At 59.6% G+C, this 12223-nt stretch overlaps 1 protein-coding gene across 5 annotated transcripts in view; it reads right to left on the bottom strand.

Annotated features, from left to right (window-relative positions):
- Positions 1–5766: 5766 nt before the first annotated feature.
- The window catches only part of CLEC16A (C-type lectin domain containing 16A), a 222993-nt gene continuing 216536 nt past the window's right edge, over positions 5767–12223 (bottom strand). For all 5 annotated transcript variants that reach the window (XM_027771062.1, XM_027771064.1, XM_027771063.1 and 2 more), the window contains one exon: positions 5767–9015. In XM_027771062.1, coding sequence (XP_027626863.1) covers positions 8663–9015 — 353 coding nt within the window. In that variant the 3' untranslated portion in view covers positions 5767–8662. The remainder of the gene's footprint in view (positions 9016–12223) is intronic.

Raw genomic sequence — 12223 nt, 5'->3', positions numbered from 1 at the left:
TGAGAGGTTTTTGCTATAGGGAGTGTGCGCTCGCCAGACAGACAGAGACAGACAAAGAGACAGAAAGCGAGAAATCAACCCCTGGGGGGATGGCAACGCTGCAATCCCTTCTCCGTTTTCCTCTCGGGATCTTGGGCACGCACGCATACATGCCCAGCGTGAGTTTTAACGCACCAGGTCTGGGACGCGAACCGCTATCGACTATGTGGGAGTCCAGCAACACAGCCATTACGCTAACTGCTGGTCCCTCAGGAAGGGCTTAAAAGCTGACCCGACAGGGCGCTGGGAGGCGGTGGCGAGGCTCTCCTGCCTGCATCACTGGTGAGGTGTTGCTGGGCTAGTTTTGGAGAGCGTGTTGTAGCCAGCGCCCGCACCAGGTCTGGGACGCGAACCGCTATCGACTATGTGGGAGTCCAGCAACACAGCCATTACGCTAACTGCTGGTCCCTCAGGAAGGGCTTAAAAGCTGACCCGACAGGGCGCTGGGAGGCGGTGGCGAGGCTCTCCTGCCTGCATCACTGGTGAGGTGTTGCTGGGCTAGTTTTGGAGAGCGTGTTGTAGCCAGCGCCTTCAGATCTGTGCCTTGTCCGTAGAGACAACGGCGACCCGTGGTGTTTACTGCAGGGGACGGAATGCCTTGGGAGCTCTGCCCTGGGGTGCTCTGAAGGGTTCAGAGATGACGTGGTCAGCAGCTTCTGGGACCTGCAGGGAGAGTGCGGTCGGGAGGGGCCACGCAGGCCTCGGCAGGGTGCAGGCTGAAGGGTGAGCAGAGTGGTGTGTCCTCTCCTGGCAGGGTCGGAGGGCGCCGGCTGCAGAGCGAGACCTCAGACCATCGTGCAGGCCAGATGGAGCCGAGTGGTGCATCCTGCACCCTCCCTGCAGGAGGCAAGCTGGGGTCCACAGTCTGTCTGCTGGAGCACACATCCCCTTCGGATCTGGCCCCTGTGCAGTGGCTTCCAGCCTCTGGTTTGGCAGTGTGGCCTTGTCCACTTCGGCTCCCACGGCCTCCCACCTCATGCACCCGCCCTATGGGGGCCTCTGAATTTCTGCCCAAAGCAGTAGTTCTCAGAGCTGGAGCTCCCAGAGCTGTCTCTGCCCCGGTCAGGCTGTCCAAGCCCTGGGACAACCACAGCCACCAGAGGGTCAGGGCGTTAATGCTGGAGCTCCTGCCCTACCCGATGGCCCTGAGGCCCATCCCACGCAGGTCCACAGAGAGCACACGGCAGGGCTTAGAGCCTGGTGGGCTCCTTGCCCGGCTCTCCTGGGCCACACCCGTTGGAGCCAGCTACACTCTGTCCTCCTCTCAGGTGCTGTCCCTGGATTCTGAATAAAGACAATGGGGTTTGAACGGCGAACAATGATGGAAGAAGGTGTGACAAGCCAGAAGGAAGTAGGTGGGCCCTGTGGCAGTGCAAAGCAGGCCCGACTAAGAACAGCCTCTTGACCGGAACTCATAGGATAGCACCAGGAGGGTGAGGAGCGCAGGTGCAGAGCGAGGCTCTCCAGGGAAAGGCGGCAGGCAGAGGTGGGGTGTGGCGGGGCTGGGAAGACATGGGCCAGCCTGGCTGTTCATCCTGGCTGTTGTATCAGAATTCTCCAGAAAGGCAGAATCATAGGCGACAGATAAACAGGGAGGCAGACGGACAGGTTTATTATGGGATTGCTTCGTGTGACTATAGACCGAGAGGTCCCACCGCCCACACTCTGTAAGTGGGAGGCCAGGAAGGCTGGCGCTGAGCTGACTTCATGCCCAGCAGGCGAGTGTCCACGGGCAGAAGGTAGATGTCCCTGCTCAGACAGGGCAGGCTTCCCTTCCTCCACCCTATGTCATTTGCACCTCAGAGGACTGAGTGGTGCCAGCTGCATTACTCGGTCTACTGTTCCCACTGCAAACTCTTCTGGAAGCATCCTTAGGCACGCTCAGAAGTAACGCTTTCCTAGCTGTGTGGGCATCTGGGAGCTCAGTCAGGTTGACATGTACAATGAACCATCGCAGCTGCCCTTTAGAATTGACTGGGGTCGTTATAAAATTCCAGCGTCTGGCCAGCTGGAGTTGGCCCCGAATACACGCCCCTCCGCCTCCAGAGGAGCCAGCCCTGCGGACACCTGATGTGGGTCTCTGGCCTCCAGCGCTGAGGGGGACATGTCTGTTGTTCAAAGGCGCTCTCTGAACATCGGCGACGAGAGCCCTAAGAAACAATTGCAGTGAGACCTTGCTTTTCTGTTTACCAGTGGTAGAGTGTCTCTCTTATTTTTACACTTATTTACTTACTTTTGAGAGGTATTTGCCTTAGGGCATGTACACTCACTGGAGAGACACAGAGTGGCAAAGTGAGAAATCACCCCCCAGGGGCATGACCACACCACAATCCCTTCTCCTCCATCTCCTCTGGGGATTTTTTTTTTTTTTTGAGAGGTTTCGCTATAGGGCGTGTGCACTCGCCAGACAGACAGAGAGAGACAGAAAGCGGGAAATCACCCCCTGGGGGTTGTCCATGCTGCAATCCCTTCTCCTCCATTCTCCTCTCGGGATCTTGGGCATGCACGCACTCGCACCCGGTGTGAGTTTTAAGCCACCGGGTCCAGGATGCAAACCACGGTCAACTACGTGGAAGTCCAGCGACATAGCCATCACGCCAACTGCTGGTCCCTCCTCTCGGGATTTTGAGCATGCATGCACATGCAACCCATGAACTTCAAGCCACCGGGTCCGGCTTTCGAACCACAATTGACCATTTGGGAGTCCAGCACCTGTTGGCCCTGGTCTCTCTCTTAAATAAACTGAATGTAAAGGTAAGTTAAGGATCAAGGAGAGAGTTTGGGTCTTGGTGGGCACCGCTAAGTGTTCAGAGAAACTCAGGCTGAGCCAGGAGGCACCTGGCGCCGGTTGGGGAGTGGGCTAGGCTAAGGGGCCAGGTTCTGCCCAGGAGCCCAGGTGACCACGGGGAGGGAGGACGAGGCAGCCCAGGCTGGGAGCTGGGAGCGAGCAGACTGGAGCAAAGACCATCGCACGGGCCCCTCGTGGACGGGTTCCCGGGAAGCCCCACATGTGCCCAGTTTGATGACTCAGAACCCATCTTCCTTTTAAGGGTTTTTTCCCCATTGCGCTGAAGTGCCACGAAGAAGCTGGACAGGAGGGGAAGGGGCTTTCCAGCAGGCGGGTGGCTGGGAACCGGTCTTCCCCTCGCGTCGAGGATCTGCGGCCACTCGGACACCACCCCTGCCCTCACTTGCCTCTCACTGCTGGGCACATAGCCCGGACACACGGTACCAGGTCTCGGCTCCTGGTTCCCCTTGGGTGAGCACCCCCGCCGCCGGCCCGGTGATTCAGAGCAGGTCACGTCCAGCCGGAGTGGGGCACATACATGATCTGGAAGAACTGGAGGCCTAGAGACCCAAGGTCCGAGGCTGGGCTGGGCAGGCTGCGCACGGTAGCTGTCACTGGGTGTGTTGCCACCAAGAGCCCCTGCAGGCCCCGCCCACAGGCCCCTGACACAGCCCCTCGGTCCCTGTTCTTCTTCTCTTCACTTAGACAAGGGACCTGGCAAGGCCGTACACTGGCCAGATGCACAGCGCTGCATCACTAGTGAGGTGTTGCTGGGCTACTTTTGGAGAGCGTGTTGTAGCCAGCGCCTTCAGATCTGTGCCTTGTCCGTAGAGACAACGGCGACCCGTGGTGTTTACTGCAGGGGACGGAACACCTTGGGAGGAACTCCAGCGGGAGTTCAAATCAGGCATCATCCGTCTCCAGATTCCACCTCCCAAAGAAAAGGTGGGCTTTTTCTCTAAGAGCTTGGAAGGCAGAGAAAGGCCGCCCTTGCCTAGCACCGAGCCCCTGCTGGCCCGCCAGAGTCTTCTCAGGGGCTGGCTGATTGGTCCGGGTCTGGGTCTGGGTCTGAGTGGACCATTCCAGAGGACCCCACCACTGTCTGCTGTGCATGGCCACTGCACCTCCTTCCCGGTAGCACCCGGATTTCAGGGCAGTGTGGTTAGGCCCCAGGCAGGCCGCCCGGGGCCTCCAGCAGGTGCCGAGCCCCATGGGGTCTGCTTCCTGACCTGTGGGACTGGGACGCCCTGCTGTGGGGAAGCTCTGTGGCAGCTGTCCCTGTCTCTCCACCCCAAGCCTGGCCCGGGGCTTGGAGACTTGGGGTGGGAAGGGAGGTGGCTGAATCCCATAGCTGCTGTCCCCTGGTCCTGCCCACCGTGTGGCCATCTCCCACCTCCAGGGTATGCTCCAGTAAGAGATCTGTGCCTTGTCCGTAGAGACAACGGCGACCCGTGGTGTTTACTGCAGGGGACGGAACACCTTGGGAGGAACTCCAGCGGGAGTTCAAATCAGGCATCATCCGTCTCCAGATTCCACCTCCCAAAGAAAAGGTGGGCTTTTTCTCTAAGAGCTTGGAAGGCAGAGAAAGGCCGCCCTTGCCTAGCACCGAGCCCCTGCTGGCCCGCCAGAGTCTTCTCAGGGGCTGGCTGATTGGTCCGGGTCTGGGTCTGGGTCTGAGTGGACCATTCCAGAGGACCCCACCACTGTCTGCTGTGCATGGCCACTGCACCTCCTTCCCGGTAGCACCCGGATTTCAGGGCAGTGTGGTTAGGCCCCAGGCAGGCCGCCCGGGGCCTCCAGCAGGTGCCGAGCCCCATGGGGTCTGCTTCCTGACCTGTGGGACTGGGACGCCCTGCTGTGGGGAAGCTCTGTGGCAGCTGTCCCTGTCTCTCCACCCCAAGCCTGGCCCGGGGCTTGGAGACTTGGGGTGGGAAGGGAGGTGGCTGAATCCCATAGCTGCTGTCCCCTGGTCCTGCCCACCGTGTGGCCATCTCCCACCTCCAGGGTATGCTCCAGTAAGACCCTTTTGAAAGACGGAAGTCACCGAGTCGTGTAAACGCCCACGAGCCCGCGAGGCAGGGCTGCCGTGGGCATGGAGTCAGCTGCTGGTGGGGCCCTGGCCCAGCATCCAATCCTAGTGGACGTGGCCTGCAGCAGGGACCTGACCCAAGCCTCTGGAGGGCCAGGCTCGAGGTGGTGTAAGGGACTGAACTGACAGAACAGGCTGGGTGGGAAGGGGCTTCCGGCTGCGGTGTGGGCCTGGGCTCTGCAGCCGCCTCTTGGCATCACCTCAACCTGGGCACGAGGGGATGCCTGTGAATTTTAGACTCAACCTGGTTCATCCTCAAGACCCAGAAGTTCCCAGGGATGGGGTAGGTGGTGGTGGGAGTGGGTTTAAGCCAGAGTGGCATTCGTTTTTGAGAACCTGTGACCCCACGGAATTCCAGGGCTCTTGCAGGGCGTGTGGAGTGTTCCAGAGTTGTGCCCACTGGCAGTACACTGACCATGCTTGTGGGGAGCCCTGCTCGCCCCCGCAGCCCAGCACCCCCCCCCGCTGTGCTCAACCTGTGAGGCAGGGCTGGAGCTGTCTCGCTCCACAGGGGCAGAGCCTGCTGGGCTCAGCTCGGGGCTCCCTGCCCAATGGGGGACGACTGCAGGTGCGGCCACGCTCACGGCCCTTGGGGGAGGCGGGGTAACCCCCCAAGAGCAGCAGGTGGCATCCCATGTTACTCCCTGGCCTGGACTAGTACTGGCCTCGCCAACCTCTCAGGAACCCAGAGGTGGGGAGGAGGCCTGGGGAGGGCAGGGATGGGGTTCAGCTGCCATACCCACCTGAGTAGCAGTTGGACAGGGACAGGATGAGGGTCAGGTGGCCGAGAACCTTCCCCTTTGCCAGGCCGTGGCCTTCTGCCACAGGGCCAGGGAGCAGCTGCTACATCCTGGGTAACTTTTGTGTCTTTTATTGCCAAGTTCAAATTTACAAAGAAGTTCCAGTTTTCATGTCCGCCCTTGTGCTCAGTACCCACGAAGCCTGAGTCACGCTGTGAAAGCAGGTACTTCCCGAGGACAACCCGAGGCTCAGAGCACGCCGCTTCCCCGCCCAGTCCTCCCGGGACAAGAACTGTTCACACAGCTTCAGCCTAGAGGAACTGAAGACACAGTGTGCGTCCAGCATCAACGCGGCTACGTTAAACATCTCAGATTTATTGCATCTAGAAAAGATCGGACTCAGCCCAGCCCTGCCTTTTTCACACAGTGCGTCTCAGGGCCCTCGGGGCCATCTAGCGCGCTTCTTCACCTGGTGGTGCCAGGCTCTGGGCTGGGGGAGGCTGTGGCTGGCGCTGCTCACCAGTCTCTGCCCTGGTAGGAGAGGTGCCCTTGCATGCTCAGGCCTCAGAGTGGAGAGGGACAGGCACGTCCCCATGACGACTCTTGAAGCCGAGGCCTAGGAGCTCCAGTGGCACACCCTGCTCCCGAACTAGGCAAACCCAGTGGCCCCAACAGTGGACCCGAGAGGGTGGCCCAGGGTGCGGCTCTAAGTGCTCTCTGCAGGACTTGGAAACGGCAGGCTGGTGGGCTTTTGGAGGCTGTCCTCAGACCTCTGACTCTGACCCTTGGTGTGTGTCAGAGGCCCCGGCCCCCGCTGTGGGCTCTCCCTCTCACTGGCCGACGACAGACCCAATGTGCTCTGCCTGGAAAGGCCTGACGGGGAATGCCCCCGCTGCTGGGGACAGCTGTGCCCACCCCACCACGCCAGCAAGATCTGGGTGGGGCTGGCTCCTCCTTCTGGATTCCCAGACCTCCTAGCATGAAGGCCAGCCGAGAGTCTGGGAGCCCCCGCCCCACACCCTTGAGGCAAGCCCCTGGCCAGGACTGTCCCGGGTCAGGAGTGCAGGCTGGAAGCCCTGGCCTGATTGGCTGGTGCCTTTTACTCGACTGCAGGTCCTCCTGGGTCCAGCCCCGGCCCCAGACCTTTCTCACTTGCTCAGTGGTCCCCAGAGAACCTGGGGCCTCGCCTAGCTTACTGCAGCTGCGATTCGCGCCCCCAGTAAGAACGCTGGGCCGGTCACGCCTTCTGACTTCTGCCATCCCAAAGGCAGTCATTCCAAAACCAGAGGTATGCGGCTCTGGGGTTGGCCTGGCCGGGACGCACCAGGTCGGATCCTTGGTCCCCACCCCCCCACTCTAAAGGATCAAGCGGAGGACCTGCTGGCTGCTGGGGCACAGGTACCCGTGCCCGATGACAGGGTCCTTCTAACCCACTGACCGGCTTCCCCGAGGGCTCAGCTGACCATCACGGCTTGTCCTTCCCTGCCAGGCCCGGGGAATTCCTGCCTAAATGGCCTCCTCCCAAGCTGGGTCTTTGCTCTGTTAAAGCCACAGGCCTGTGCCCGCAGCTGTGAAAGCCGGCTGGGCAGACTGCCCAAGGGCTCCTGATGGCCGGACAGCCGTGCCCCACCCCCTCAGAAGGAGCGTTACACTGCAGTGACCTTGGCAGGGCCTGGCGGGACAGCTGGTGTGGCAGAGGCCACAGGACCACATTCCTCTAGGGGGTGGATGGTGGGGTCTCTGAGCATCTCGGGCCCCCCTCACAGCCAAGCTTTGGGGACACGGACACTGTGTGTGTTCACACTCCTGGGGGGCATGGGGGGCATGCCTGGAGAGTTGTTGGGGGTCTACCATGCCCAGAGAGGTGAGCGGCTGCTTAGCCGTCTGCCTACCAAGGCATCTGCGTAGCGCTGGACAGGACATGTCCCTGTCCTTCCCTGCCGCGCCCCGTCCCAGTGGAGCCAGAACGGTGGGCTTTGCTGTGAGGCAGGCTCGTGTCCCGGCCCGGCAGCAGAGACAAGGACGGTCAGGCTCAGGCTCCAGGCCCTGCCCTGTGGTGGGCTGACACTGGCTCTTGTGGTCTCATTCTGGAAACACAGTGGGGCTGGGGCAGGCAATGCCGGGCCCCCGTGCCTCACTACCATCGTGCCGCCGAGTCTGGAGGCTTCGCAGTCTCCGGTGGTCTTCTTAGACAGACAGGTGACGATGGTAGAGGAAGCTGGGAACCTGCTAGGCTTCGTGTGGAGATGGCGAATGCGTCCTGAGCGGGGCTGGCTGCACCGGCCCCTGTGCCCCGCATGGGGAGGTCACATTCAGGGGTTGGGGGCCTCCCGGCTGCCGTGACACGAACTTTGAACCCGCTCAGCTCCGTGTACTGAGAATATGAGTATCCCTCATCGTTGCTTAGAAAAGAAGCCAAGCACTCCCGGCAGGTACTTCATCACTCCCCAGGCCTGCTCGGTCCGTGACACGGAAACAAGATGCAGTGAAGGAGACGGAGCCACGCGGAGCGTCCATGGCGGAGCATCAGGAGCTCGAGGGAAAGGAGAGTGAAGTCCGGGCAGCGCAGTCACCCCTGCAACAGGACAGCAGCCCCAAGGGGGGGGGCATCTGCTTGTCTGTCTTTTTAAATAGATGCTTTTAAAATAAATGCTTTCACCTGCTACTAAAAGCGGAAATAAATAGCTGAAGGAGATGTTTATCCAAGTTTGCATTTTTACAAATCTCTACCCACTGTGTAGGTAGGACTATGTCCTGCTCTTCTCTGCACATGGTGATGGTGACAGAGGCAGCCATCGATGTCCCGTGTCTCCTGGGGCGTCTCTGCAGCTGGCCTGCTCTTACAGACATGGAAAAGGCATTCACACGGAGTGTGGTCTTTCTGTGACTCAAGGAAGCACAGGGCCAGGGGACCAAGATGGTCGCTGGGCCATGGAGAAGCGTGGGTGCGCCTACGCTGGGTCCCTGCCGGCGGGCCGCACACACCCAGGACAGCCTGATGCGGACTCAGTTGTCAGTAGGGCCCACAGGCTCGGCACGCACAGCCTCATGGTCCGAGGTCCCTGTGCACGCTGCAGCTGGTGGGGGAGGTGGGGGACGGCCAGTGAGGGCTCGGAGGCTGTGGGGGTCCACCGGGGGCACGAGGGTGAGGGCCTCGACGCTCAGCGTGTCGGCAGTGTCTTCACAGAGCAGGGAGATGGTGGGCTGCTGGGCGGGGACGAGGCTGGGGGACAGGTTGGCTGTCTCCACCTCTGCACTCCTGGCTGAGCTCTTGACGGGCTTGGCGTCGCCTTCTGTTTCATTGACGATCACCAACTGGTCAGAAAGGTGAGGCAGGGGCTGTTCTGGAGTCGGGGCAACTGCGTGGGGAGAGAAGAAACAGAGGCACGCTTAGCTGGGGGGGGGCTCTCTGCTCCTGCTGGTGCCCTCTATCCCCATCCTGAGCCGAGGCCCAGGGAAATCGGGGCAGGAGGTGGCTAGTGGGGCATGGCCTGGTTCTACCTTCTCAGAAGCTGCTAAATCAGCCTTGCCCAGGCCCAGGGTTACCCTGCCTTGGGAGATGAAGGACGAACTAGGGCCGTGAGACTCAGCATGGAACGATGGAAGCCCAGCTCCGTGCAGAGACCCGGCCCACACAGTGCCACTGGGAGTCTTGGACATGTGCTCAGTGCTGAGCACTTATTTAGGGAGCGGAGGGGCTCAGGGGTGCAAGCAGAGGGGATCAGGCCATTCCCGGAGTCTACATTTGGTGACATTTACCTAGGAGGGAACCCACTGCAATACCAAAATAAAATAAAGCAAAACAAACCAAAACGAAACGAAACAAAAAGGAATTGCTGCGGAGCTGTAGGGCTTTTCAGCTAGCAAAACTAAAACCAAAGCCTGGACCGCGGCATCCCTCGTCCTCCTCCGGTGCTGAGTTAGCACCACCCTCTCGGGCTGTGACCCCTAGGCGGTTACCATCCTGAGCCTCCCGCATGGCGAGCTCCACCTGAGGCAGAGCTCTGGCGGGGTGGTTTTTTGTTTTTGTTTTATCCTCCCTCTAAATTCCTTGATTAGATGACAGGCTGATGACAGCCTGTTTGCTTTCCAATGACGAGTTTTCCTGGGCAGAAACCCCGGATGTGACTACGGCCCATCGTGGACATCTTCCAGGGCTCCAGACGCTGGTCATCTGAAACACTGATAAGAAGGGGCGGGCAGCACGCTTGGAAAGCGAGTTTCTTACTTATTCGGTCTTGGGGTCAACAGGCCACTCGGCAGACGGTGCTGTGTTGAGCTGCGAGGTCAGGAGCACGCTGGGCCCCAGAGCACCATGAAAGAAGTTTAACAAAATTTCTATGTGATTCCAGTTTAGTTTTTTTTTTTCTTTTTCCTCTTTTAAACCAAAATAAAGCAGAATGACAAACTGAACATAGAGCAAAAGAATGGGAAAATAAGGAGCAAATGAAAAGCCGACAGCGGACGGAACGGGACGAGGGGGAGGCGGCGATCCCCGCCCAAGCGAGCGAGCGCGAGCCACAGCCTGGCCCAGGGAGAGCACGCACCAGCACCAGCGCTGCTGCCTCGGCCTTGGGCCGGACAGCGCCAAAGGTCTCGATTACCCTCCTCCCAAAGCCCTTTCTCGTTAAAAAAAGATACAAGACAATCAGAGCGAGAAAGAGGGTCCAGGGGAACTCCTGCATGAGGGTGGCCACAGGCACCAGTGAGTAGTGGAAAAAGTGAATCGAGGCGTGATCTGAGTCAGAAATGCTGAATAAGCAGCACGGCCCCACTCCGGGGTCTCTGAACTCCGACTCCCTCGCTCCACTCAGTAGGGACGCCTGTGCCCCGGCTGCTTCACTGGCGGTTCTCGGCACGGGCACACCTGTCCAGGGCGTCTGTGCACGCGGGTGTGTGCACATCGACGGGCGTGTGCACCACACAGGCCTGGCTGCTGCCGAGGGGGTTAAGAAGGGACTCCCTCCACGTGGCGCTCTCCTCCTGCCACGTGGAGACAGAGCACTTCCTTCTGGCTTTCTCAGAAGCCCTGGCTGCATTTGCATGCTGATACTCAAAAGAGCTGGCAGCCTTGGGGGGGCAGGGGTGAGAATAATCAAGGATGTGGGAAAATTTTTAGTCAAATATGTATTTTAAAAAGCAAACCAATTAACAGCGCTACACGCACAAAACTGGTTTCTTCTTTGGGAAAAGAACCAACCATTTTTATTAAAAGGGTTGGTTTTCACCTTAAAAAAGCCTCTATTTTACTAGGAAAAAATAGCCTCCTCTTAGCCATCACCGACAATACTGCCTTTAAAAAAAAATCAAAAACAAAAACAAAACCCTAGTAACTGCTTCCTGTCTGTGACCTCCAAATCTACCCACCCGAGGGCAGAAGGAGAGCTCTGTCAGGCTGTCCCGGGGAGAACTGCTCGGCAAGGACACATCTTCCTGGCTGAGTGCTGCGCTGCAGAGGTTATCACAGGGCCTTTAGCTCCCCGGACCTGCTGCTGGTGGTGGTGTACACCCACAGGTTGGGACCAGGCCTAGGAAATGAGGGCTTTGGAGTACGGTCCAACTTCCTGGCCCTGGGCTGGGGAGCTGAGCCAGGACCGTAGCAGGAAATCCGGGAAGCATGTGTCTCCGTGAGCGAAGGACGAGCCTCCCATGGTTCTGGTCCACGGGGACACGGAGGCAACGGGTCCCCCACGTGCCTGGCCAGCACTCTCAGGAGCTGCATTGCAGCTGCAGGCAGGGTCTTAACCCATCCTGCCACATTAGTGAGCTTCAGTAAAAATGTGGATCTGTGCTCAGACTGGGAAAGGCAGGGCGAGGGATGCAGGGACGCAGGGATGCGGGAAGGACAGGAGAGGACCTGCACGGCGAAGCTCAGAGGGGACAGCAGTAAACAAAACAGGAGGCTCCTGCTGACGCATGCAACTGCCAACGGGAGGGGACGCATCAGAGCCATAGGCCCAGTGGGAGAAGGCAGCAGCGGGGCTGAGTCCAGTGATGGGCTGCACGCACGGCCCACATGGCCGCACGCCCTGCGGAAACCTCAGCCGCAGCTGTGCACGCGCCAAGGGTGCAAAGGGAGATAATGGGGTCATGGTCACCAGTGCCCTTAAAAGGGAAATGACCTTTGTCCCAAGGCTGGAACCTGATCAAATTTGCCACTTAGCTTTGAGCAAGGCTAGGGAGTGTGGGAAATAAAAAATAAAACAGGTCCTTGGTCATGCTTTACAAATTCCCTATTCTCAACTGCAGCCCAACCTCCACGGCCTAAACCAGGGGACCCGTGGGGACGTGGAGGAGCTGCCAGGGTTGCATGGCCAGGTTTGGGGAGCCGACTCAGGTTTAGTGAGGGGCTGGGGGGGTTTGAGGCCACAAGGGGCCAGGAAGTGGCGGATCAGGGGTGTGCCGAGGAAACCCCATTGTGCCAGTGGCTTCTCGGCTCGTGGCCTGTCATCCTCTTAGGCTGAGCTGGGCTGCCTCACCCGAGCTGCCCGTGGCGACTGTGGGGACGCAGCGTGGCCAGTGGACATCGCGGGCACTTGGCGGCTCATCGGGGGGGGCCTCCTGAAG

This window comes from Tupaia chinensis, unplaced genomic scaffold (genome assembly GCF_000334495.1).
Source record: "Tupaia chinensis unplaced genomic scaffold, TupChi_1.0 Scaffold000182_1, whole genome shotgun sequence".
NCBI lineage: Eukaryota > Metazoa > Chordata > Mammalia > Scandentia > Tupaiidae > Tupaia > Tupaia belangeri.
The sequence above is the reverse complement of the archived record's forward strand: the minus strand, read 5'-3'. Positions and strand labels throughout refer to the sequence as shown.